The 27,972-nt window shown below is 37.2% G+C and overlaps 3 protein-coding genes across 10 annotated transcripts in view; 1 reads left to right on the forward strand and 2 right to left on the reverse strand.

Moving 5' to 3' along the window:
• The window catches only part of LOC103040195 (leucine-rich repeat-containing G-protein coupled receptor 6), a 79,784-nt gene extending 75,430 nt beyond the window's left edge, over positions 1 to 4,354 (forward strand). For all 5 annotated transcript variants that reach the window (XM_049462874.1, XM_049462875.1, XM_049462876.1 and 2 more), the window contains 2 exons: positions 230 to 310; positions 2,547 to 4,354. In XM_049462874.1, the coding sequence (XP_049318831.1) occupies positions 230 to 310; positions 2,547 to 3,784 (1,319 nt within the window). In that variant the 3' untranslated portion in view covers positions 3,785 to 4,354. The remainder of the gene's footprint in view (positions 1 to 229; positions 311 to 2,546) is intronic.
• Positions 4,355 to 6,179: 1,825 nt separating this feature from the next.
• ube2t (ubiquitin-conjugating enzyme E2T (putative)) lies at positions 6,180 to 18,510 on the reverse strand. The gene is made up of 7 exons (XM_049462882.1): positions 18,403 to 18,510; positions 15,288 to 15,403; positions 14,684 to 14,753; positions 14,492 to 14,597; positions 12,861 to 12,959; positions 12,184 to 12,267; positions 6,180 to 6,485 (listed from the first exon to the last, which is right to left on the reverse strand). The coding sequence occupies exons 2-7, from the start codon at positions 15,394 to 15,396 to the stop codon at positions 6,366 to 6,368; spliced, it is 588 nt and encodes a 195-aa protein (XP_049318839.1). The 5' UTR covers positions 15,397 to 15,403; positions 18,403 to 18,510; the 3' UTR covers positions 6,180 to 6,365.
• Positions 18,511 to 20,559: 2,049 nt separating this feature from the next.
• zgc:194242 (uncharacterized protein LOC100005854 homolog) lies at positions 20,560 to 27,827 on the reverse strand. Of its 4 annotated transcripts, none has more exons than XM_007240630.4 (5): positions 27,740 to 27,827; positions 25,978 to 26,039; positions 24,819 to 25,024; positions 22,190 to 22,420; positions 20,560 to 20,937 (listed from the first exon to the last, which is right to left on the reverse strand). In XM_007240630.4, exons 3-5 carry the CDS (start codon positions 25,021 to 25,023, stop codon positions 20,741 to 20,743), a joined length of 633 nt encoding a protein of 210 aa, XP_007240692.1. In that variant the 5' UTR covers position 25,024; positions 25,978 to 26,039; positions 27,740 to 27,827; the 3' UTR covers positions 20,560 to 20,740. The 4 variants fall into 4 exon arrangements, with proteins under 4 accessions (XP_007240692.1, XP_022521314.1, XP_007240693.1 ...); XM_022665593.2 differs by having other exon boundaries at positions 25,978 to 26,042; XM_007240631.4 differs by having other exon boundaries at positions 27,735 to 27,827.
• Positions 27,828 to 27,972: the final 145 nt, after the last annotated feature.

Genomic DNA, 27,972 nt, shown 5'->3' on the forward strand with positions numbered 1-27,972 from the left:
GAGAAGGCAGAGCCGGTCTGAGAACCGCATCTGAGATTTACTGGATATTCCCTGGAGCCGAAGCCTCTGGAAAGATTAGCAAATATGTTTTTGTGTGATAATGTCAGATTCTTATTTATGTTTTCGTAGGTGAAATACGTCAGATCAGAGCTATTCCATCGTTACTTCACGCACTGAAACTGAGCGTGGTGGTAGCTGCATTCTAAACCCTCTGGTGTTTTATTTGCAGATGATCCTGATCTGGAGGAGTTCCAGCTGGCTATCGAAGACGCCAAACTACAGACTAGCATCCAGTGCACCCCCGTCCCAGGTGATTATTATTATACGAATTATAAAAATTATAAGAAGTATTCCCAAGAGTGGACAAAAGCGTTGAATCCTAAATAAGTCAAACTTTCCCTACTGATTTGATACAGTGAACATTTTAATTGCACACAAACAGAATCAAAAAGATGATTTATATCTGCACATTCATTTTGGATGTGCTCAGATCTTGTAAAACTTGAAACTTCAGTTTGCTCTAATGCAAAATAGCTGGATTTAAATGCTTCATAAACCAACTTTGGACCATGATTTAGTCTGGACCAGTGCTAAAACACTTCTCTAGAGGGTTGAGACTTTTAGACCACTTAGAAGGAAGTTGAGTTAGGCTAGTGAATCTAAAGAAAAAATTAGAATATCATTGAAAAATTACTTTTTCAATAAATCAGTTCAAAATGTGAAGCTCATATACAGCCAATGAAAACCCAAAAATCTGTCTCTCAGAAAATTTGAAAATTATATAAGTTATATAAGTTTTGTCAGTGTGGGCAGTGTGTCCTGCTGGAAAATGAAATCTGCATCTCCATAAAAGATGCCAACAGAGGGAAGTATAAAGTGCTGTAAGATTTTCTGGAAAAAAGAAAAAAAAAAAAACACTTAAATCACTTCATGCTTCCCTCTGTTGACATCTTTTATGGAGATGCAGATTTCATTTTCCAGCAGGCCACACTGCCCACACTGACAAAACTACCAACTGGTCTTATATAATTTTAAAATTTGTGTGGGATGTGTTTTTGTAGATGCGGATTTCATTTTCCAGCAGGAATTGACACCTTGCCAAAACTTCCAATTGGTCTTATATAATATTCTAATTTTCTCAGATACTGACTTTTGGGTTTTTTTTCTAATTGGATGTAAGCCATAGATCATCAACAGTAAAAGAAAAACGCTTAAATAGATCACTCTGTGTTTAATACATCTATATAATATGAGTTTCACATTTTGAACTGAATTACTGAACTAAAGTAACCTTTCAATGATGCACTAGTAGTAGAAGAACTCCCCTTGGTGCATCACACAGCAGTACGGGTATAACAGAATATGCTGGCGAGTCTTTATCTACTGTAACTGTAGATTAACCAAAAATTAAAGGAATCTAAGAGGAATCTGTTACTCGTTCTGCTGAGGTACAACACCTGTAAATGCAATTTAGTGATTGAAAACATTCTACAAACCAACCAGTCTCAAGAACAGTGAGACCTCTGCTCATGTAGGTGACGATAACAGTAGGTAGCAAAGTTTTTTAGTCCGAAAACTTAAGTGGAGGGTAACACCACATGTAGTCAGATTAAAATGTACACAATGTAACAAAGACACGACACTGATTCTTTAGAATTTGGCAATTTTTTATTGTGGAAAAAAGATAGTTAAATTACAAAATCTTATGGTATAAAATTATAGACTACATTCATGGCTGTTTAGAAATGTATCAATGCAACTTTCTCATTTTGTTTTTCCCCCCAAATACATAATCACACAAACATTTTTTTTTTTCTTCTAATGTTTTTAGTTTTTAAATTATTTTCTGACTATGGAGACTTTGACTTTAGATCTGGCGACGGAGATTTTTCTTTCAGGTCTGACGGTGAAGACTTTGCCGTCAGACCTAATGTCAGTCAGAGTCATTATTTTGTAACGATGCGACTGTCTCTCGGCGGAGACATGAATATGCATGTTTACAATGTTTCGTCAGTGCTCTTATGTTATTAAATTATTAGTCTCTTTTATAGTCGCGAAGAATTTAGTCTCCGCTGTCAGTTCTAAAGTCGTCAGTTTTAAAGACTTCAGGTCTGGCGGCAGAGACTTTAGACCAGAAATGTCCTGAAGTCAAAGTATCCGTCTCCGACAGCGGAGACTAAATTCTTCGCGACTATAAAAGAGACTAATAATTTAATAACATAAGAGCACTGACGAAACATTGTAAACGTGCATATTCATTTAAACTTAATGTCTCCGCCAACAGACAGTCGCATTATTACAAAACACAATTCCATAGTTTACACCACTCAAGTCAATGGCTTTTTGTTTAACAACTTTAACTATTTGGGCCACAATGCCAGTTCAGACAGGTTTGTGTTTCAGATGTGGAAACGCTCTCACAAATCCGAATTGCTTCTGCAGAAAGATGTGCACTCAAGTTACACAGTGACAATAAAGACATCCTGCCTTCTGCCCACTGTGAACATCAGTAAACCCTAATCTTACTTTATTTTGTAATCCTTCAGGTCCCTTCAAGCCCTGCGAGAACCTCTTTGATAGCTGGGTGGTGCGCCTGGGCATGTGGCTCATTGCTCTGGTCTCTCTACTGGGCAACGGTCTCCTCATCCTGACTGTCTTCGCTTCTCCGAGTTATCTCTCACCAGTCAAGTTCATCATTGGTGCCATCAGCAGCGCCAACCTGCTCACGGGCCTCTGCTCGGGCACCTTGACGGTGGTGGACGCCATGACTTTTGGAGAGTTTGCGATTTATGGTGCTCGTTGGGAAACGGGGCTCGGGTGCCGAGCAACAGGATTCGTCTCTGTTCTGGCCTCGGAGGCGTCCATTCTCCTCCTCACGCTGGCGGCAGTGCAGTGCAGCGTTTCGGTTTCCTGTGTCCGAGCTTACGGAAAGTCTCCGTCTCACGGTAGTGTGAGGATCGCAGCGTTCTTTTGTTTGATTCTTTCCTTAGGAGCTGCCAGCCTACCGGCCATTGGGGTCGGGGAGTACGGGACTACACCACTCTGCCTACCTTCGCCTTTACCGGAGGCCCAGCCTTCCACGCTGGGCTTCATGGTGGCACTAATCATGATGAATTCCCTCTGCTTCCTGCTCATCACCACCACCTACATCAAGCTGTACTGGGGACTGATGAAAGGCAACTTCGACAGCGTCTGGGACTGTGCTATGATCAAACACATCGCCTGGCTTATCTTCACCAACTGTATCCTCTACTGTCCTGTGGCCTTCCTTACCTTCTCCTCTCTTATGGGGCTTTTCCCAGTGAGCGAGGAAGTGGTCAAGTCTGTCCTTTTGGTACTGCTGCCCCTTCCTGCCTGCATCAACCCCTTACTATACCTACTGTTCAACCCGCACTTCCGTGAGGACGCAAGACTCCTCCTGAACAGAGCTCGGCTGGTCCAGGACCAAAGCCTGGATTCGTTTGCTTCAGAAGATACAGAGAAGAGTTCCTACGACTCCACTCAAGCCTTGGTGTCGTTAACTTCCGAAACGGACGTAATGCTCGAAGGGCTGGAGCCAAGCAGCCGGCACTCTGTACCGGTCATCCCGTGCCAACTGCAGACGACTTCTCCAACAGGTACAAGAAACGGAAGCATAAAAGAAAACGCGGTCAGAATGATGATGACGACGACGTCAGGATCTTCAGAGGAGCACAAGCAACATGACGTAAAGAGCAAAACGTTGGACGTTCAGAGACGAAGCATCTTCTTCCCTGGGGTCTACCACTCCTCATGCCATGTGTAAGTTCTGTCGCAAGACCTACTACTACTCTCAGGAACCTTCTGATTCTGAGAGAGAGACTGACAGACTCTCAACGGACGAGGTACCTACCATTACATAATGGACAATTATTCTGCTAAGAGATCGTGGAGACTCTCGTGGATGGGGGGGACTATGGCGTAGCAATCGGCGACACGTAGCATGGACACAAAAGAAGAACGCTGTCTAATACTATAATGTGACGTGATATACTGGGGTCACAGGTTAATTTATGTATCTATATGTGTAATCGCTCGATCTGACCGGTCAATCTCTTGTTTCTTACAATCAATCAACAGTCTGTGCAAAGTCAACTAAAAAAAGAGAGAAATAGTGCGGCACATCAAGTCCAGAAGAATGGATCACTTTGCGATACAAGCACCAAACGTACAATTTACAGCTACATTATTGGAAAAGTTCATGATGGCAGCCATATTTTGATGCAACAAATTCAATTCGCATTTAATGTACTTAAATATACTCAATATCAGGACCAGTAACTGAGCTCTATTCTAAAGACACACTGAACCACGAGTTACAAGCCCCAAAAAAACACATTAACACAAAGCATTAAAGGAGAACTCCGGTGCGAAATGGACTTTTGGTGTATTTATTAAAACGTGATAAAAAGTTCTTACCTTTGTTGAATAGGTCGCCCCTGCTCTCGTGCAGCTTTCTGACATCCAGTATTTTGTGCACTTAAGAATAAGGGAGATAGAGCACATTTTATCGTGCAGATAAATCGCTTTTTACACCGTTATTCAGCTCAAAGTAGCTCCACACTTCATTGGTACAATCCAGAGAGTCCTGACATTTAAAACTAAGCATTTAGAACATTTTAAAAAACTGCACAAGAAGTTTATTAAAAGCCAGTTTACATCCCATAGTGTAGATAAATGTCCGGCGCCACCATCTTAAATTTAAGTCACAAGAATTCAACCATCAAGCAGAACGAATTGTAAAACTTTTAGATCAATGTTTATGTAACTTCTTCCCATTCTAATAGACAGTAACCAGATATTATTTTTCAGCACCAGCTGGAAGTCATGCATTTCCAAGGCATGTTTAAAACCCTACATTATGGGATGTAAACAGTGGCTTTTAATAAACTTCTTGTGCAGTTTGAAAGTTCTAAATGCTGCGTTTTAAATGTCAGGGCTCTTTGGATTCGAAGTGTGCAGCTACTTTGAGGTGAATAACGGTGTAAAAAGCGATCTATTTGCAGGGTAAAATATGCCCCGTCTCACTCATTCTAAAGCCTGTTTTTAGCAAAGTGCACAAAAAATACTGGATGTCAGAAAGCTGTGGGAGAGCAGAGCAGAGCTATTCAACAAAAGGTACGTACTTTTTTTTATCACGTTTTAATCTACTATAACTTTTAAGTTCAGTGCTAAAACACACTATTTACACAATTGAATAGCTTATATCTTCATAGCAATAGGATATTTAGAATGTCTAAATGCAGAATTAAATTTTGCATATCTAAAAACTTATATTTAGACACCAAGATCATTAAAAATTGACATTCAAACATATAGAAAGGTTGCCATCTTGGAAAATGGGAGCCATATTTCTTTTTTGTGTGGCTACCATGCTTTTTTCTGGGAAAATTGGTCTAAAAGAGGATTTATACAAATTTTAAGCTTGTGTCACAAAGTGATCGATTCTTCCGCTAATCTGCAGCGCTGGAACTAAAACAGTGTGTAAAAGGAGAAACGAATCGTCTTCAAATGTGAAACGTTTGTGAAATGTTTTCTTTGGCGCACCCTCTCATTACGGGTGTTTAGAGCAACACTCATCCATAACGTGATATCAACCAAATCAAACGCTCACTCCAATCATATACCATTACCTTCCCTGGCTGTACATATTCCTGGATCGTGATTACAGCTTGTTAAAAAGACCTTTACCGGTCTAAACACGCAGTGTTTTCAGAGACAGGTGGAGCTTTTTCATTTAACTAAATAAAGATTACGTTAAATCACGACACAGCCAATCGGATCAAAGGTGCAGTACGGTGTCAGGTTTAAAGCAAATCCATGGATTTACTGCATTTTTGTGATTTTCTACTCTGTGTAAATTCTATATATGATTATAATTTGTGGAGTGGGCTTTGATTAGGTTGTAATACACAGTTTGAGGGTCTCCTTTTTCAGAATTAAAGTAAAGTAGCTAGCTATTATGTATAAAATATAACTACCTCTGGAACTAGCATGCTAATTTCTTTTCATTGTTTTTTTATTTGTTTTATTTTTTTGTTTCTGTTCTTTTTATAAAAAAGAAAGTTTATAAAAAGTATAATTTTTATATTGAAATGTCAAGCCCTTAGTTTGCCAACCAGACATATTTTGGATGTATATATTTTCATATTTCTGTAAACTTGTGATGAAAGAATGATTTAATAAAGTTATTAGTTTCATACATACATGTGCGGCTCTCTGAGAACTCTAAGAGAGAAACTAAGAAACCTAAACATTAAAAAAAACACTGAACATATATACAAACACATACATAACAGACGAACACAGCATGCACCTGGGAAATGTCCTTTTTTTGAGGATCATCTCTAACTGCAGGATCTCTTGGGCTGCTCCAGGTTCTCCTGAGCTGAAAGAGCTTCTCTTTTCCGGGAGGTTTTTCCACAGCGTTCCTCATCAGGACCCTTCTGCTGTTCCTCACCATCGCCCTGCAGAACACACACTATATTACAATACAGAAGACAACAGCGCCCCCTGCCTAAAAACACACATACTACACAAATACACAAACTGTCCTAATAAAAAAATATACAGGTGCTGGTCAACGAATTAGAATAATTTGAAATAGTGCAATCATGAAATTCTTTGAATGCATTTTTTGTGCAGAAAGCAAATCAGGTGTTCACCACACCTGTCCTACTCGTTAGAATAATCACAGAACTCGTTACCTGGAAAAAAATTTGCTCAGCTGAGCTTTCCAAAAGGCCCATTTAGGCCATTTAACTGTGACACTGTTGTTTTATTGAATTAGAATAATGGAGAAACCGTTTCATTGAATTAGAATAATTTTTATTATAATTACAATCATCACTTTCTCAGTATTTTGTGGCTGCCCCCTTGGCTTGTATGACTGCCTGAAGTCTCCGCGGCATCGATTTGATCGGCTTGTCGCAAGTTTCCGCACTCACAGCTTCCCAGGCAGTGGCGATGTTCTGCTTCAGTTGGTCCAGCGTAGTAGGCTTTCTGTCGCGAATTTTCCGCTTGACGATGGCCCAAAGGTTTTCAATGACATTGAGGTCAGGCGAGTTGGCCGGCCATGCCAAAACTTCAAGCTGTTTTTTAGTGAACCAATCTTTGGTCGACTTTGCCGCATGAGCCGGTGCAAGATCCTGTTGAAATATGAAGTCTTCTTCGCCGAACTGTTCCTCAACAGTTGGAATCAGGAACGTTTCCAGAACATCTTGATATACGGCAGCATTGACAGTCTTCTTGAGGAAGCAGAGTTTCCCTACACCTCGAGCGGACATGCATCCCCAGACCATAACGCTCTGGGGAAACTTGACGGATCTTTTCACGCACTCGTGGTTGTAGGTTTCGCCACCACGACGCCAGACACGAGGACCTTGGTCACCGAAGGAGATGCAGAAGCGTGATTCATCACTGAAGACCACTTTCTGCCAGTCTTCAACAGTCCACTCGCCGTGTTCTTTGGCCCACTTCAGCCGTTTCTCCATTTGTTTCTTGTTCAGCATCGGTTTTACTGCTGGAACGCGAGATTTGAAGCCGAGTTTGCGCAGACGACGGTAAGTGGTTGATCTGGAGACGTCAGCGCCGGTCTGCTTGTTCCACAAGTCGGTGAGCTCGGAAGTGGACTTGAACCGGTTGCTGACTGCGATCTTTCTCAGCTGCTTGTTGTCGCGAGCAGAAGTTTTTCGGACGCCGGAACAGTTGGTGCGCTTGCTGCAGTTTTTCTTGAGAGCTTTGCAGACGGAAGACTGGCTGATGCCGAGCTGCTCAGCTATTTTAGTTTGGGTCAAGCCTTGTTGGCGAAGGGCTTGAATTTGAGCCACTATTCCGGTTGAGAGGTCGCGCTGCTAACCCATGATTGATTTTACAACTTAGAAATTCTACTCAACCCTGACTTTATACTGCACAGTGAACACTCTTCACAGAAAACAAAAATTCGAGCATTTATTCTAATTCAATGAAACAGTTTCTCCATTATTCTAATTCAATAAAACAACAGTGTCACAGTTAAATGGCCTAAATGGGCCTTTTGGAAAGCTCAGCTGAGCAAATGTTTTTCCAGGTAACGAGTTCTGTGATTAGTCTAACGAGTAGGACAGGTGCGGTGAACACCTGATTTGCTTCCTGCACAAAAAATGCATTCAAAGAATTTCATGATTGCACTATTTCAAATTATTCTAATTCGTTGACCAGCACCTGTATATGTAGACAAAAACACACAAACTAACCATAAAACGAACACGTCTTTAATTTTGAAAATTTGTATGGATTTTCCCAGTCCCTAGTTAATGTATTAAACCCAATGCTTAATATACTGTTGATTTCTTTAACATGTTTATAAAAAATAGTTAGATAAGAAGTTTAACATCTTATGTTTTATATTCAAACTGTTTACAGATTTTATGCATTTTTATATTAGAGGTAAAATATAAGCAAAAATTTAGCACAGACAAATACATATATTACTTTAATTACTGAAATGAAATTCTACACAAATGATTCTATAATTAGAGTAAACACAAAAAAATTAAATGATTTAATTTATTTATTTAAAAATAAAAAGTTGAGCATATAAATCAGTAAAGTGTAGACTTAGAAATTTAGTTAATAAAACTGCTTAATTCTAAAGAAAAGACATTTATAACTTTTTTTTAACTTCCATTTTTAAAATTGTATGGATTTTTCTAGTTTGACTCTACCTAAATATTTTAAAACTTACATTTTTAAACTGTATGGATTTATCTAGTTAACATATCTGATCACCAATTAACATACGCTACGATACATTTCATACAAAAATAACGAGATTAGAAATAATGTAAATAAAGAAAACAAAATTGAATTTTAATAAAAGTTGAGCATTTAAATCAGTAAAGTGTAGACTTAGTTATAAATACAAATTTTCTGTAGAATATGCAGTTTTAGTAACTATTTTTTTATTATTCTTTTTTTAAATATACTATTGTTTAACAACTTACTATTTATCATTAAGTGTGTTACACTTAAGCAGTTTTAGTAACTAAATATATCTTTTTTTTTTTTTACTTTCATTTTTAAAAATTGTATGTATGTATTTTCCTAGTTAACCTTTATTTAATCTGATCACCAATTAACACACTGTATTAAAGATTTATCAACATTTTGTACACAATAATGAGGTTAAAAGTTAAAGAATTTACTTCTATTTATCATTAAGTGTGGGTCACTTTTAAAATTTTTTTTTTTTTTACCGTTTATAGATTTTATGCATTTCTATATCAGAGGTAACATAAAAAATAGCACAAACTAATGTTATTTTAATTACTGAAATTACGTTCTACAAAACAATAGGATATGCTACACAACTGATTCTATAATTACAGTAAACAAAAAAAAATTGAGACTGAATTATTTAAAATATATATATAAAGTTGAGCATATAAATTAGTAAAGTTTAGACTCAGTTATACATATCTATTCTCTGTAGAATATGCAGTTTTTTTTACATTGTATGGATTTTCCTAGTTAAAATATCTGATCACTAATTAACGTACAATGCTATAGATTTGTCAACATGTCATACAAACGAAGTTAAACATACTACTATTCATCTTTAAGTGTGGGTCACTTTTCTTATCATTTTTTTTGTATTAGAATTTTGCATCAACTGTAAAAAATGACCAAAACATTAGGACAGACAAACAAATTAACATTGTAGAATGTATTTCAGTAATTAATACAAAGTATAGGTTCTCCACAAGTGATTTTATAACTAACCCTAGTAAACACAAAAATGGAATTTAGAGTTTATTAAAAATAAAATAAAAGTTGAGAATATCAGTAAAGTGTAAGCCATTACAGTTCTAAATTAAATTCCTAAGATAAATAGAATATGTTTTCTATAGAATATGCAGTTTTAGTAAGTAAAAAATATATTTAATTTAACTTAATGTCTGTTTAGTGTTCTCATCAATTCTGTTACCCCGGTATATATATTTTTTTATTTTATAGAAAACTAAATATTCAACATTTCAAAACAGATCCATGTTTGAAGCTTGATTTTAAGTAACTTAATTCAAAAAAATATATACATTTTTATATTTCCTTGCTTTAGTAAATTAGATTTAGTAAATTAAACGTTGAAAACAGGATGCTAATTTAAAACAGAAAGAAGAAGTGCTTTATCTTCACCATATCCAATAAGGAGTATTTCATTTTCAGGTAGAGCCAATTTCCCAGACAGGGATTACATTTAGTCCCCAGATTAAACTGCAGTGCCAGGAGCACATCACCACTAAACCCTCCTTTCAGCCTGGGATTAATCTTAATCTGGGTCTGAGAACTGACTTTCCCAGAGAGGAGCTCAACAGCGAGACGCGTTCGGAGAAAGTTATTTAATTTTTAACCTGATAAATTTGTGCTTTTATGTAAGAGAAACAAAGATTTACAGTTTTAAACCTGATCTTAAAAATGGCGTGTTATTTTAATAGTTTTATTTTAGCTCAAACACTGGGCCTTAATATATCTCAAGTTTAAATCATAACAGAAAGTCTATTTTAGGTTCTTTCACTTTTTTTCTAAAGCTCTGCTCTTAAAATTATGATTATACTGTCGTCACAAATCCGATATGTATTTGACATGTGGCAACTCAAATCACATTAATTTTGCCTGTTCAGACAGAGTTGTGTGTGAACGTAAAGAGTAAAACGAGTAAAGCGGAAAGTGCGTGTAAATATCTGCAGCGGCGAGTGAGGACTTCAGCGACGGAAAAACAAGGTAACAGCTCAAAAATATTTGGACTGATATATCTGTTTTAATAATATTAAAACACTGCAGCCTCAAAGAAAAATAAATAAAAGAAAAATAAAAACCTGTCCGTATTTAAATAACGTGTTTTTCTGCGAGGCTTCTGTAAATTTTCGCTGATAAGAGCTGTGAATGAGTTTAGGCTGCAGCTGAGCTCGAGAGTCAAGCTGAAGGATTAAAGCGAAACTTAATGTGAAGCGAGAACCGTTTGGAGAGATGTCTGATTATTTTTTTAATAATTATTTGCAGATTTTAAGCATTTTTATATGTGAAGTAAAAAAATGACTAAATGACGACATTAGGACAGACAAATAATCATGGTTTAAATTACTGAAATGTCATTTTACAAAAAAAAGCAAAATATTTGAGCACATGAATTAGTACTTTGTAGGCAATCACAGTTATAAATTAAACATATCTATTTTCTGTAGAATATTAAATTTTGATAAACATATTTTGTCTGTGCCAGTGTCCTCAGTAACTCAGTAACATAAAACTGATAGCCCTGATAATTTAATATGTTTTAAAAATCTATTTTAAACCTGATTGAGTAATTTGACTAAAACGGAATTGAATGAACTGGCCAAATGCGGCTACAGATTGTGGCGAAAAAAAATGTATATTATAAAATAAAATAAAAAGGAGGCTTGACCGAATTTCTTGATTTAAGCTGAAGGATTAAAGCAAAACTTAATATGAAGTGAGAACCATTTAGACAGATTTTAGGCATTTTTTTATATCCTAAAATCATATAGATATATTACAAATATATTATAATATTTTTATTATAAATAAAATACCTTAACAGTTAAAAAAAAACATTATATAAGCATATAAATTAATAAATTGTCGGATATCACAGGTATTTATGTGTTTAAACTCTTCAAACAGATCTATTTTAAACCTGATTGTGAAACCGAACTGCGGATATTTGTTTTAATAATATTTAGGAAACTCGTGCCCATGTCACCTCAAAGAAAAAAAAATAAAAATGTAATAAAACAAAATAAAATATGAAGTGAGCCTTGACTGAATTATCAGTGATGAGCTTAGCTGCAGCCTGAAATCATTCATATCTGTTGAGTTTCTGACTAATAAAGAATAAAAGCGAAACTTATTGTGAAGCGAGAACTGATCAGACAGATATCAGATATGGGTCATATTAAAAATACTGTTAGGAAGAGCGTGAAATAAATATCGGATTTGGACAGAAAATCAGCTATTGCCCACTCTCTCCTGCTGTGTGAACGTAGGCTTCGTTTTAGTTATATTTTTTATTTATTTTCTAGTTTAATTTGCTAAATAAAAGAGCACCTGCTTAAATATGAAGCCAGAAATACTGCTAACTACCCAAGAGAAGCAGAGAGGACTCACCAGCTTCTTCTGTGTGGCGTATTTCTCCGTCCACTTCCGAGCTTTCTCCAGATACACAGCTCTACTGTACTTAAACTCAGACGACTGAAAAAAACAGCAGGAAGTCAGGTAAACAGGAACACAGATTAGTGCTGGGCGATATGGATCAAAAAATATATATCGACATTTTTTCTAAATTGCGATATACGAGATATATATATATATATATATATATTTTTTTTTTTTCCCATCCCATAAGGTACTATCAAAAATATACTCGAGACAAAGCTACATGTTCCAAATCTTATATTGGTACTTTTATAATTCAGTGCCGTATCCTGTATATTAGAGTAGCCGCCTAGCAGTTCTAGCAGCATCTTATATAATCAACACCTGAAAGTCATTTCAAATTATACTAATAATTAAACAATAATTAAACAATTCCTCAAATTATTTTTTTCCAATTAAAATAGCCTAAAAACTAGGGATATATAAAAAATTACATTATGCTTTTGGAAAAAGAACATCTAAAGTGCTTAAGAAAAAGTAAATAAAAAGTGCAGTTTGAGTTTCGCAGTTTCGCATATGAAAATATATCGAGATTTCTTTAAATCTCGATATATCGCCCAGATCTACACAGAAATAGAGAAGCTTAATAAACCCTCAGAGAGGATCAGAATCAGAGCAGGAGGACGTACGATATCGGCCATCAGCGGATCATCAGGGTTGGGTTCGGCCATGAGGAGCTGGATGGAGCTCAGCACCGTGGAGATGTTCAGAGAAGGTCTCCACGCCCCCTGATCAATACAGCCAATACATAAATCACAATCTGATCACACACAGAGGAGCCTAAACCAGGACTGAATGGACAATCACATTATGATAATCACCATGAACTATATTCATTATTGTTAAATAATGCTGTTCACTTTCACTATTATTAAAAAAGCAGATAATTCACACAATACGTGATCATTAACGCATTATTATTTTTACATTAACCTGCATTAAAAGTACATTAAGAGACCACTGGCTCTGTGCAGTCACTTTAATAATATTAATTACCAATTCTGTTTAAGACCATAAAAAATGTATTAAAACAGTTTAAAATATATATGTATTTAAAATTGTTTAAAATAAATAGCAAGAAAGCCATTTTAATGTTTTAATGTTGCATTTAACATTATTTACAATCATTCTTTAAGTAGATTAGATAAGACAAGTCGGACTTATCAGGCAGGCTGGAGCTAATTTACTGAATCTCATATTTACGACAGCATTTTAGTGTCACTCCTAAATAAAAACAGTTGACTTTGAGGGAAGTTGTAATATTTAGAGAATAAAGGAACATTGAATTCGACTTTATTTCCTTAAAATACTGCAATTTTTATTCTCAAAATACATTTTTTTTTAATTACGACTTTAATTCTCAAAATGACACATTTTCTTTGCTTAAGATAACATGACTATTCTCGAAATATCATTAGAACATTAGGACAGGCAAATAAACATTGCTTAAATTACTGAAATTACATAAAAAAAATATATACCTTAATACAGTGAACACAAAAAATGTAAATGAGCATATAAGTCGGTATTTTGTAGGCCGTTACAGTTATAAAGTATATGTTTAATAATTAACTCTGTTTTAAACAATAAAAAAATAAACAGTAAACTATTGTTTTAATTAATTTATAATAAAATATATAAAATCCATTGTTTTAATTTTACAATTGACTATTTTAATGAATTCTTTATTGCTATGGAAATAGACCAGATAAGTCAGACCTGACTGCAGAGTGCTGTCTATTAGTGCCACCTAGTGGCCACAATCTTGAAGTGCAGGTAAAAAAAATCTGTTTAAGAAATGTTCAAAATCCTTTACTACTTATTTGACAATATTGATAATAAAAATGCAGATATTTTAGTTTTGCAGTTTCTGATCCCGGATTTTGTCATTTTTGTAAACTGGTATTTTACTGAACTGAACGATTCTCCATTTTTCTTGTGCTTAGATTACAAATGAACGCAGAATAAAACGTATGAAACCAGTGTAAAATGTAAGACTCATTTTTAAAGAACAGCATGCAGCTTCTATATTGAAATGACCTCCATATGTTTTAGTTAAGGAAAAGTGTTGCATATGAAAAGAACTGCCACAGAGACCTTTACAGTTCTATTATCTAACTCTAATCTAACTCTGGCAGCTTCTATATGGAAAAATACACAATCTCCACACATTAAAAAAAAAAAAAAAAAACTCAGAACCTAAATTTAAGCTCTGAATTAATGAATATGAAGCTTAAGGTTCTGAGAGCTGGGTTTTTACCTTGGGTGGCAGTTTAAGAGCATCCAGACAGATCCGTCCCGCACTGTCGATGTTGGGGTGGTAGATGGGCGTGAGGAAACGCACCTGAGGAGGTTCAAATGGATACCTGCAAAAAACAAAAAAAATGGTATAAAAATTAAATGAAATTCATCAAATATATATATATATATAAAAAAGTGAACTTAGTCTCACCTGTCAGGAACTTTTATCTCCAGATTAAACACTCCTCCCTCAAAAGGCGTACCAGAACCTCCAATAATCTCTGAGAGAGAGAGAGAGACAGAGACAGAGAGACAGAGCGCAAGAGCGAGTGCGAGAGTGTGCGAGAAAGAGAGAGAGTAAGAGTGAGAGAGAGCAAGAAAGCGAGAGAGAAAGAGAGAGTGAGACAGAACGAGAGAGAGAGAGAGAGAGAGAGAGAGAGAGAGAGAGAGAGAGAGAGAGAGAGAGAGAGAGCGCGAGAGGGAGAGAGGGGAGAGAGAAAGAGAGAGACAGAGATACACAGAGTGAGAGAGCAAGAGAGAGAAAGAGAGAGAGACAGAGCAGGAAAGAGAGAGAAAGCAAAAGAGAGGGCAAGAAAGCGAGAGAGAAAGAGAGAGAGAGTGAGACAGAACGAGAGAGAGAGAGTGAGACAGAACAAGAGAGAGAGATAGTGAGAGAGAGACGAGAGAGAGCCAGAGAGAGTAAGAGTGAGACAGAACGAGGGAGAGAGACAGAGTGAGAGGTCAGTAAATTAGTTAAAATGTACAGTGATGTACAGAAGAGCAGGTAAACAGGTAGATTGAACAGGTGTACTAACGGGCCTGGATGTTCTCCAGGTTCTCCTCGCTGAAGCTGCAGTGTATTCCGGGTGGTGGTTCTGTGTTCAGAAGCTGAAGTTCTCGCTTTAACCGGCTGATCCGCTGCATCTTAACACTGAAAATTAACCAAAACAATACTAATCCAGTAAAATAAAACCACCTTCTCACCCAACACACCCACCTGTTGGGTTTAGGTCATGGGTTTGTAGAGGACTTTTACTGTTTACTATGGAATTTAATATGTGTCCCTTAATTGTTTTCATGTATTTAATATTCATGCAAAATGTAGAAATAAATAAATTTAAAAAATAAACATTAAATGAGCAGGTGTGCCCAAACCTTTAAACTGGTATTGTTTTCCTGACAGTAACTAATTTAGCTATATTAAGTCACAAATGTATAAAAAAATATTTGTATATAGACCAGAGTTTGAAGTCCAATAAAACACAAAAATAAAAGCCATCATCACACACTACTAAATCTCTTATTCTCATGTATTAAAAGTATATTTCAAGTGAGAGATTACTTTATCATTTTGGTTTTGCATAACCAGAATTTGGAGTCCCATAAAACCAGCTAAAGCAAACTGTAATATAATAAATCTATTAAACCCACAAGGAACACATTCCATACTATAAATTATAAAAGTTAAAAGTTATATCACTGTAGCAATCTGAAGTAAAGTGATGTCAAACATAGGAAAAATGCACATTTGGTTTTTCATAAAACTTTTGTAGTCCTATAACACCAGCAAATCAAACCGTAACCAAATAACATCATTAGAGCTACCAAAAACCCTTTTTTAACAAGTAACGGCATAAGTATCAAGTTATATTACTGCAGAAATTTGGAGTAATGGGAAGTCAAATTAAAAAACAAGATTTTGGAGTCTTATAAAACCATCAAATCCAACATTTATCTTATGACACCATTTAACTCATAAAGAACACATTTAATACAATGAATTATAAAAGTTGGAAGTGACATTACTGCATCAATTTGGAGCAATGGGAAGTCAAACCTAAAAAAAAAAAAAAGTCTTATGTTTTTGCATAGGTGTTTGGCGTCCTATAAAACCAGCTAATCAAACTTTTAAAGCCATTCAAAGCCTTTTTTACACTATTGATTATTAATAGTAAGATATTTGACACAAGCATCAAGTTGTCACTGTAGCAATTTTTGAATAATGTAAGGTCAAAATTAGGAAAAAAGGCCCCATTGGTTAAGCATAAACCAGAATTTAAAACAATTTAAAGTCATCATTAAAGAGGAAAAATAAGCATAAGTGCTATCAAATGAAAGCACTAATGTCTTGAAAAATATTTTCAAGAAATAAAAGAACTCAAAATAAAATAATTGACTGCACTAAAGGTGTTGTAGAACACTTATATAATAAATACTATTACAATAATGAATATGTTTCATGTACTAATACTGTAAAAAATGTAATAAATGGGATGGCAAAAATAGAAGAATGCCTGTTTGATTGTATAGAGACCAGAGTTTAGAGTTCCATAAAACATAAAATAAATCAAAGGGTTGTCATAACTCTAAATTCATAAAGAACTAAACCTCATGTATTCAATGTATACGTTCTTTTTAGTGATATTACTGTAGCAGTTTGGAGTAATTGGAATTCAAACCTAGGAAAAAAATGTCTCTTCAGTTTTGCCCAAACCAGATTTTGGAATCCTTTAAAACCCGCAAATCAAAGTTGTTTCAAACAAAACCATTAAATTCTTAAAAAACCCTTTCTATACTGTTAGTGACATAAGTATTAAGTTATATGACTGTAGAATTTTTAAGTAATGAGGCAAACTTTGCAAGAGTCCCATAAATAAAATAAATCAAAATTTTCACAGTATATCAAAGTTTTATCAAATAACACCATTAAATAACTCTTTCTATATTATTAAGGACATAAGTATTAAGTTATATTATTGCAGAAATTTAGAGTAATAGGAAGACAAACTTAATAGAAATGTTGATTTGTTTTTGCATAAACCAGATTTTGGAGTCCTATAAAACCAAATTAAGCAAATTAAACGTTTATCAAACAAAACCATTAAATTAATGAAAAAGCCTTTCTATACTTTTAATGACATAAGCATCAAGTTATATTACTGTAGCATTTCGGAGTAATGGTGGATCAAACTTAGGAAAAATGTCGATTTGTTTTTGCATAAAGCAGATTTTGGAGACCTATAAAACCAGCAAATCTAAGTTTTATCAAATGACACCCTTTAATTTGTGAAGAACCCTTTATACACTATTAATATTATAAGTATTAAGTTATATTATTGCAGAGATTTAGAGTAATGTGAAGACAAACTTTATAAAAATGTCGATTTGTTTTTGCTTAAACCAGATTTTGGAGTCCTATAAAACCAGCAAATTAAACGTTTATCAAACAAAACCATTAAATTAATGAAAAAGCATTTCTATACTATTGATAATATAATTATCAAGTTATATTACTGTTGAATTTTGGAATAATAGGTCAAACTTCGCAAGAGAGTCTATTCGGTTTTGCTTTTACCAGAATTTAGAGTCCTACAAAACCAACAAATTAAACCTTTATCAAACTACACAATTAAATTTATAAAGAAGCCTTCCTATACTATTAATGTTTTACGTTATATTAATGCAGCATTTTGGAGTAACGGAAGGTCAAATTTAGGAAAAATGCCCATTTGGTTTAGCATAAACCAGAATTTAGCACATTGAATAACAGATTTAAAATAATTAAAACAGTAATAACAGCAATAAAAACAGCTACAATAAGCGCAAACACATCAGCGTGTTCATATTACGGCAGTAAAAATACATTCAAGTCAGATTAAGTTAATAAACACGGCTGTGTGTTTGTTTGTCTGTCTGTAACTCTTAGTTCCACCTTAAATCGCTCCATACAGTCTATAGCCCGGACCGCCCCGCTGAGCCGATCCACCGCTGGGCTTTTTAAGGTGGAACTCAACTTTGAAAAACTAACACTAAAATCTCCGAAGGATCATACTGTCGTCTTCTATCCTCTAACAGCCGATACCAGCACTGATTTTCCGCCCGAATAATTTCATAAAATCAGTATAAAGTTTATTAAATCTGTATTTTTACCTCAGGTTAGCCTGTTAGCTAACTCACCGCTCCTCAAACAACTCGCCTCAGATTTCCCGCCGACAGCTACTGCGTCACTCTGCGTCACCGCGGTGCAGCATGGGAATTGTAGTTTGTATGGTTAATTACTCCGGGCAGATCAGCGGTAATTATTTTGCTAAATTAATCAGAATCATTTTTATTTTTAAATAAATACTGAAAGTTTCCCAGTTTCTGATCGTTTATGACAAAATTTGACAGTAGAAAACTGGGTGTAAAAGTGTGTAAGATTTTTGCATTTTTAGTATAGTGAGGATTTTTTTTATTATTATTTCCACAATTTTTAATTAAAAAAACGAATCTTTTGTTGATTTTCTTATCTTTTGGACAGAATGAACAGAAGTGGTTTATTATTATGTATTATTATTCCTATACATTTTTTATCCTAAATAATTTAATTTATTTGGAGTTACTTTTATTATTTTGTATGATTATCTTGCTAATTTTACATTTTCTTTATTTGTTTTCATCTATTTAGTTTGCATTTTGTATTGTACTTACTGTGTTTTTTTTCCATAATTTTATTATACATATATTCTACATTTTTCTTCAGGTTTAAATAAAGTTTGATTGATAACAACAAATAAAATTTGGCAGATTTATTTTTTCCTTTTTTGCTGAAATTCTGTTTGCAAATTTCGTATCATTTTCTTTTTTTTTATTAAGCACCAAATGCTCATAATACTAAACTGACAATTGTTACACTAACCACAATTAATATGGATTCATGTCAACTAAAATTATTACAGCTAAAATTATTTAGATAAAAATGGCAAAAAAGATGCATTTTTGGTTAAAAATCTTTATTTATAAGTCATATTGTGCTTGGCTGGTGTTTCTGCTGGGTTGTTAAAATCTTACACATGTAGAGAATATTTCTAAATTGTAGCTTTGTAATTTTTGTAGTTTTTTGTTAAAAGATTAAGACAAAGTAAATTTAGGCTATTTAATTCATGCAGTGGTGAAAAACGTGGCCAAATTAATAAAAAAACATGCAAAACAAAAACATCATTATTTGGTATTCAGCCTTCTGCCACATATTAATTGTGTCGAGACCTGAAATCACCAAAGCATTTACATCTTTGTCAGTTTTTGACTGACTGCAGTAATGTAGAGACACCTATGTCTTCCTTAATAAACACAAACAAATAGTCACTGTAACTATGCGTTTATACAAGCTGTGATAACATGTGATTAAAATCACATGACTTCAGAAATGTCCAATCTTGGATTAATAGATCATTTCTATCAGGATGTGTTTTTGATATATCACTTTATTACTACATTTTTGTTTCAATCATATTTTTTGAGTTGTGTTGTCTTCATATCACAAAAAAATATAAAAAAAAAAATAATTTGAATTGCCTCACATTATGTTAATTAACCTTCTACAGAGATGTAAATATGGTGTATTATAATGTGGGTGTGCAGGAGTTCAGTCACAGACAGACAGCAGGTGGCGCTGTTTACAGCAGGTTTAATGCATTTCGGTGTTGAAATGGAAACATTTTTACATTACATTACATTACATTACATTTGGCAGACGCTTTTGTCCAAAGCGACTTACAATATTGAAGTGTAAATAATAGAAGAGGTTAAGTACAAAAATAATAGAAGTTAAAAATAAAGCATCTATAGATAGGGCCTTAAGGAGGTCAGAGGGAAATAATGGGATAGAGGAGTAGAGAAGAGGAAGAAGGAGATGAGGTTAGAAGTAGTTAGTGTGTTAGAGGTGTTAGGAGAGTAAGTGCTCTTTGAAGAGCTCTGTCTTCAGGAGTTTATTAAAGATAGTGAGAGATTCTCCTGATCTGGTAGTAGAAGGTAGTTAGTTAGAGGTGTTAGGAGAGTAAGTGCTCTTTGAAGAGCTCTGTCTTCAGGAGTTTATTAAAGATAGTGAGGGATTCTCCTGATCTGGTAGTAGAAGGTAGTTAGTTCCACCATTGGGGAACTCTGTATGAGAACAGTCTGGATTGCTTTGTGTGAATGTTTGTTTGGTAAAGCGAGGCGACGTTCATTGGAGGAGCGCAGCGGCCGGGAGGTAGCGTAAGCCTTCAGGAGCGAGTGCAGGTAGGAAGGAGCTGTTCTGTATCACCTTGTAGGCGATTGTAAGAGCTTTGAATTTTAATACAGAACATCCAATATTCACCCCTAATCACGTTTTAGCAAGCCAATATTTAATAAAATATAAAAAATACCAAAATATGAACATTATTAAAGTGTTTAATTTGCGTAGAGGTTCCTGCGCTGATATAAAACTTACTATTCCTTAAATTCTGTTTTCACTAGTCTGTACTGGTGTTCACTTGGCTGCGGTGGCGTAAATCGCTTCGTACGGGATCAGTTTGTGTTTCCTATTCTCCATCCTGACGCCGGTGAACCCGGCCGACTCCAGCGCCTGCATGTACGCCTCCGGTCGCCAGTTCTCTGTAGGCATTACCTTCTTATCCGCAAGTAATTCAACCCGGTCCAACCGCAGGGTCGTCACCATCAGCCCACCTGATAACCAGCATCAAAAACAACATTTAAATATAAATAATTACAAACAATACTAATCCATTATCAAAGCTGTTCACTCTGAATTACGATCGCAACAAATAATCTGCACAATCAACAATTCCAAACGTAGACTTTTGTGGTAATTTAGAACAATATGGAGGAGATCTCCTGAAGTTAATGGGCTCGACTACCAGAAATCAGACCAAGTTTCATGTGTGTTGCAATTTAATGACTGAAAGGGCCGTTTCAAGGCATCCGGGGGCCCCAAATACCAAGCCAAGCCAAATAAACCCCCCAACCCCCCCATTACTTTATGATTGTTGAAGTTTCATATTTTGCCGACTGCAGCAATGACGAACCTGGCTGGCTACTGAAGGAACTAGTAGGAGGTTCCCCCTGGAGGGGGATCTGATTACAGTGTTGAAATTTCCTGTACTGACTATCACAGAATTTAAAGAGGCGCTAACATAGTTTTATCGCTACATTAAATTCATAACAAGTCATTGTCTGGGGGCCTCAGGCCAGTTTGTGGCTCCTATAGGCAATTGACTGGTTTGCTTGCCCTGTTGCAACGGGTCTGATGACTGAGTGCATTAAACTACTTTACTCCTATCCTGTCATTATGTCTCCCTATACTTCACACTGATTGGTTCGTAGAAAGTTGTCAGTTTAGTGAGTTGTCTCAGTTTAGGTGTTGTGCTGAATTGTGTCTCTCTGCCATAATGCATCTCTATTCTTTGAGTGCAGGTTTGTCCTGCAGCAGAAAGAGTTTAACAGATTCCCCTCACATTCCTTCTATTAGTGTTTATAAATAAAAATGAATCTACAGTTACAGTAGATACAGAATCACCAGCACCGTAATCTGTTGTACCCATACTGCTCTGTAATTAATCTACAGTTACAGTAGATACAGAATCACCAGCACTGTAATCTGTTGTACCCGTACTGCTCTGTAATTAATCTACAGTTACAGTAGATACAGAATCACCAGCACTGTAATCTATTGTACCCGTACTGCTCTGTAATTAATCTACAGTTACAGTAGATACAGAATCACCAGCACTGTAATCTATTGTACCCGTACTGCTCTGTAATTAATCTACAGTTACAGTAGATACAGAATCACCAGCACTGTATTCTGTTGTACTGCTGCCTGACGCTTCTGCACATCACCAAGGAGAGACGGATTTCAGCACAACACCTCTTCTTTTATAATAGTGATTAGTTGCAGACCTGCTCTGAGGAGCTTCACCTGGTTTCATGACACGGTGGATCTCAGCAGCCGCTCTCTGTAAGTCGGGCCAGAAGTAATAACAGTTACAGTGGAAGACTTTATCCACGCTGTGATCCTCAAACGGCATCGCCGCCACATCACCCAGGATCAGCTTCACCTTCCCCACTAAGATCTGCTCCTGCATTCGCTCCAGCGCCATCTGGTGCATATACTCCGAAACATCCACCCCCAGCAGCTTCCCCTGCGGCCCTGAGACACCATATACACAATATCACAACCCATCACAGTCCCATCACATCCCATGACACGCTCACCACACCCAATCACTTCCAATACACCCAATCACAACCTCACCATAGCCCATTAAACTGTTTCATCACATCACATTTCCATTATATCACATCACATCCAATCACACTTCCACTATAGCCCATGAAATCTCATGACACTTTCACAGCCCCACCATACCACATCACATCCTATCACAGTCCCATTACATCCCATCACAGTCTCTCTACACTCCATCACAACCCCATCACAACTCATTACCCTAAAATGAGGTTTGGCTCTGGGGTTATGGAATGTTATTGGGTTGTTAGACTGGGGTGATGGAGTGAGATTAGGGTGTGAGACTGGAGTTATAGAATGCGATTGTGGTGTGAGACTGGGGTGATAGAATGTGATTGGGCTTTGAGACTGGGGTGATGTAGTGTGATTGGGGTGTGAGACAGGGGTGATGTAGTGTGATTGGGGTGTGAGACTGGGGTGATGTGTGATTGGGGTGTGAGACAGGGGTGATGTAGTGTGATTGGGGTGTGAGACAGGGGTGATGTAGTGTGATTGGGGTGTGAGACTGGGGTGATGTAGTGTGACTGGCGTGTGGGACTGGGGTGATGTGTGATTGGGGTGTGAGACTGGGGTGATGTGTGATTGGGGTGTGAGACAGGGGTGATGTAGTGTGATTGGGGGGGTGAGACTGGGGTGATGTGTGATTGGGGTGTGAGACAGGGGTGATGTAGTGTGATTGGGGTGTGAGACAGGGGTGATGTAGTGTGATTGGGGTGTGAGACTGGGGTGATGTGTGATTGGGGTGTGAGACAGGGGTGATGTAGTGTGATTGGGGTGTGAGACAGGGGTGATGTAGTGTGATTGGGGTGTGAGACAGGGGTGATGTACTGTGATTGGGGTGTGAGACTGGGGTGATGTAGTGTGATTGGGGTGTGAGACAGGGGTGATGTAGTGTGATTGGGGTGTGAGACAGGGGTGATTTAGTGTGATTGGGGTGTGAGACTGGGGTGATGTGTGATTGGGGTGTGAGACAGGGGTGATGTAGTGTGATTGGGGTGTGAGACTGGGGTGATGTAGTGTGATTGGGGTGTGAGACAGGGGTGATGTAGTGTGATGGGGGGGTGAGACTGGGGTGATGTAGTGTGATTGGGGTGTGAGACAGGCGTGATGTAGTGTGATTGGGGTGTGAGACAGAGGTGATGTAGTGTGATTGGGGTGTGAGACAGAGGTGATGTAGTGTGATTGGGGTGTGAGACTGGGGTGATGTAGTGTGATTGGGGTGTGAGACAGGGGTGATGTAGTGTGATTGGGGTGTGAGACAGGGGTGATTTAGTGTGATTGGGGTGTGAGACTGGGGTGATGTGTGATTGGGGTGTGAGACAGGGGTGATGTAGTGTGATTGGGGTGTGAGACTGGGGTGATGTAGTGTGATTGGGGTGTGAGACAGGGGTGATGTAGTGTGATGGGGGGGTGAGACTGGGGTGATGTAGTGTGATTGGGGTGTGAGACAGGCGTGATGTAGTGTGATTGGGGTGTGAGACAGAGGTGATGTAGTGTGATTGGGGTGTGAGACAGAGGTGATGTAGTGTGATTGGGGTGTGAGACTGGGGTGATGTAGTGTGATTGGGGTGTGAGACTGGGGTGATGTGTGATTGGGGTGTGAGACAGGGGTGATGTAGTGTGATTGGGGTGTGAGACTGGGGTGATGTAGTGTGATTGGGGTGTGAGACTGGGGTGATGTGTGATTGGGGTGTGAGACAGGGGTGATGTAGTGTGATGGGGGGGTGAGACTGGGGTGATGTAGTGTGATTGGGGTGTGAGACAGGGGTGATGTAGTGTGATTGGGGTGTGAGACAGAGGTGATTTAGTGTGATTGGGGTGTGAGACTGGGGTGATTAGATGTAATTGGGTTTTGAGACAGGGGTGATGGAGTGTGATTGGAGTGGGGGACTGGGGTGATGTAATGTAATTGGGGGTGAGACTGGAGCAATGGAAGTGTGATTGGAGTGTGAGACTGGGGTGATGTAGTGTGATTGGGGTGTGAGACTGGGGTGATGTGTGACTGGAGTGTGAGACTGGGGTGATGTAGTGTGATTGGGGTGTGGGACTGGGGTGATGTAGTGTGATTGGGGTGTGAGACTGGGGTGATGTAGTTTGATTGGAGTGTGAGACTGGGGTGATGTGTGATTGGGGTGTGAGACAGGGGTGATGTAGTGTGATTGGAGTGGGGGACTGGGGTGATGTAATGTAATTGGGGGTGAGACTGGGGTAAGGTAGTGTGATTGGGGTGTGAAACAGGGGTGATGTAGTGTGATTGGGGTGTGAGACAGGGGTGATGGAATGTGATTGATTGTGATACCGGTTAGTTTCTGCATGGCGTACTGGAGGCCGAGTCCCGGTCCGTGCCCCAGCTCCAGAACCGTCTCGTCGGGTTGGATCTGGCTCAGTTTTACCGCGTTCTCCTCCAGCAGGTCGTTGTGAGCTTTGAAGAATTTACTCACCAGCCAACCGCCCAGGGTCCGAGTGGGCCGACCCAACTGCAGACCCAACCTACGGGCTAACATCCTGCAGATCACAGGAAATCACATTTAATAATACAGAAATTTACACAACGGACCTCCCCACAGGACCAGGTTTAATACTAAACATACTACAGCTCCCACACATCCTCATCACACCCCATCACAGTCACATTATAACATCCAATCACAGTTTTATTACACCACATTCCATCCCATCACAGTCCCATTACATCCCATCGCAGTCCAACCATACCCCATAACACTCCAACAACACCCAATCACTCGCAACATTACATCCCATTACATCACATTCCACCCAATCACATCCCATCACTGTCCCATTACATCCCATCACAGACCAAATACACCCCCATTACAGTCCCATTACATCTCATCACACCTATTCACAGTGCAACCACACCCTATAACCCTCCTACCACACCCAACCACTCCTAACACACCCAATCACTCCCAACACAACACACCTCATCACAACCCATTGCACTGTTACTTCATTACATCCTATCACACTCCGACTACAACCTATTACATCTAACCACACTTCCATGCCCAACCATTACACTCCCACCACACCCATTACACTGTTACATCCCATCACATTCCTACCACATCTCAATACACCCCATCACATTCCCATTACATCGCCTTACATCTCACAACAGTCATATTACAGACCAACAGTCCAATTTACTTATATTTCCTTAAATTCTTACAATACTTCTCAATTATAAATTAGTTTATAATTTATAGTTTAAAAGCAACATTTCAAACTGAATTTTCTCTAGCGACAATCTAATGACTGAGTACAGCACTGTTATATACTCAGCTAACCAATAAATTCCTTTGTGCAATAAAAAAGCCTGCTACCCATCTGCATCATTATCAGACCTCACTCCACCTGCTATAATTCGCCCGGCCTTGCCACGAGCACACTGACCAGCTTTATATAAATAAAGCTGATGTGAGAGTGATTACCTGTTCAGGTTGAGTGGAGATCAGGTGAGTCTCGCCGGTTCAGGCAGGTGAAGCTTTCTGTTCTGCTTTTGGGACAAATATAAAGAGATAAGAGGTAAGATATGATTGGTACCAGAAAACAAGTATAATAAAATTATAACATTTAAATTTGTAATAATATTGATGTCACCCTTATTTATTAATCATCAATCAGTTCAATAATAATAAACTAACTAAACACTGTACACAACCCTACAAGTGAGACACTTCACCAGCCTGAACTAATATAGGTATAGTGGATTCTTCAGACAACCATATACATCACCACAACAATAACAACAAAACCATTAACAACAACAACAACAACAACACCTATAATCACAATTAAGACAAATAAATATCACAAACACAGCTGCAGCAACAAACTATAACAATCACAACAACAAATGTAACAGTTAAAACAACGACAATAAACACCACAACAATCATAACAATAATTACATTACCAATTACAGCAACCACAACCCAACAAATATCACAATCATAGCAGCACCAACAACAAATATAACTACATCAATTACAACAAAACATTAATAAATATCACAATCACAGCAGCAACAACAAACATGACTACAACAATCACATCAATAAATATCACAATCATAGCAGCACCAACAACAAATATAACTACATCAATTACAACGGAAACATGAATAAATATCACAATCACAGCAGCAACAACAAACATGACTACAACAATCACATCATCAATAAATATCACAATTATAGCAGCACCAACAACAAATATAAATACAGCAATCACAACAAAAACATCAATAAATCTCACCACAGCAATCACAACAAAAACAACAAATATAACTACAGTGATCACAACATCAACAAATATCACAATCAACGCAGGAGCAACAAATATAACTACAGCAATCACAACAAAAACAATTAATACATATCACAATCACAGCAGCTACAACAAACATGACTACAACAATCACAACATCAATAAATATCACAATTATAGCAGCACCAACAACAAATATAAATACAGCAATCACAACAAAAACATTAATAAATATCACAATCACAGCAGCAACAACAAACATAACTACAACAATCACAACAATAATAAATATCACAATTATAGCAGCACCAACAACAAATATAAATACAGCAATCACAACAAAAACATTAATAAATATCACAATCACAGCAGCAACAACAAACATAACTACAACAATCACATCAATAAATATCACAATCATAGCAGCACCAACAACAAATAAAACTACAGCAATCACAACAAAAACCACAAATATAACTACAGTGATCACAACATCAACAAATAACACAAATATAGGGGCACCAACAACTAATATAACTCCAGTGATCACAGCAGCAGTGATGTGATGTGATGTGATGTGATGTGATGTGATGTGATGTGATGTGATGTGATGTGATGTGATGTGATGTGATGTGATGTGATGTGATGTGATGTGATGTGATGTGATGTGATGTGATGTGATGTGATGTGATGTGATGTGCAGGAGGAGTAATGTACAGCTGTAGGAATAGAGAGAGAGCTGAGCTCAGTGAGAGAGAGCTGAGAGGATCTAAACCGGACTCCGGACTCTAAACCGGTTGATATTCGATATTTCCGCGGATATTCGCGTTTCGGAGGTTCTCATGCTCAAACACACCGTCCTAAACTCTCCTAAATAACTTCCTCTAAACCACAGAGAAACAGAGAACAAACTACAAACCTTACATTTTCTCAAAACTCCCGAACTTTCCTTTTCTCTGAGGATTTATTACTGAAAACAGCAGATTCGCTGCACTGGGCGCTGACGTTCCCCAAGGGACCGTCTGTAAAATTCGGACCCTGATTAAAAACGTAAACATTCACAGCGCATTGCACTATATAGAGACACACCTGGTGAAAATACTACAATTTTTAGTTTTAATAAAAATAATACTCGTCAAATGTTTTATTAACTTTTT

This window comes from Astyanax mexicanus, chromosome 13, assembly GCF_023375975.1.
Source record: "Astyanax mexicanus isolate ESR-SI-001 chromosome 13, AstMex3_surface, whole genome shotgun sequence".
Taxonomy (NCBI): Eukaryota; Metazoa; Chordata; class Actinopteri; order Characiformes; family Acestrorhamphidae; genus Astyanax; species Astyanax mexicanus.

What these genes read in the sequence shown, in the direction of transcription:
- zgc:194242 (XM_007240630.4), bottom strand. Translation starts at nt 25,023, where the DNA reads ATGTTAGCCCGTAGGTTGGGTCTGCAGTTGGGTCGGCCCACTCGGACC. An exon ending in CGCCATGCAGAAACTAACCG is followed by an intron (nt 22,421 to 24,818) that starts GTATCACAATCA and finishes ATGGTGTCTCAG; the next exon opens with GGCCGCAGGGGAAGCTGCTG. An exon ending in CCACCGTGTCATGAAACCAG is followed by an intron (nt 20,938 to 22,189) that starts GTGAAGCTCCTC and finishes GCTGGTTATCAG; the next exon opens with GTGGGCTGATGGTGACGACC.
- ube2t (XM_049462882.1), bottom strand. Translation starts at nt 15,396, where the DNA reads ATGCAGCGGATCAGCCGGTTAAAGCGAGAACTTCAGCTTCTGAACACA. An exon ending in ATCCGCTGATGGCCGATATC is followed by an intron (nt 12,268 to 12,860) that starts GTACGTCCTCCT and finishes TGTTTTTTTCAG; the next exon opens with TCGTCTGAGTTTAAGTACAG. An exon ending in ACGCCACACAGAAGAAGCTG is followed by an intron (nt 6,486 to 12,183) that starts GTGAGTCCTCTC and finishes TGTGTTCTGCAG; the next exon opens with GGCGATGGTGAGGAACAGCA.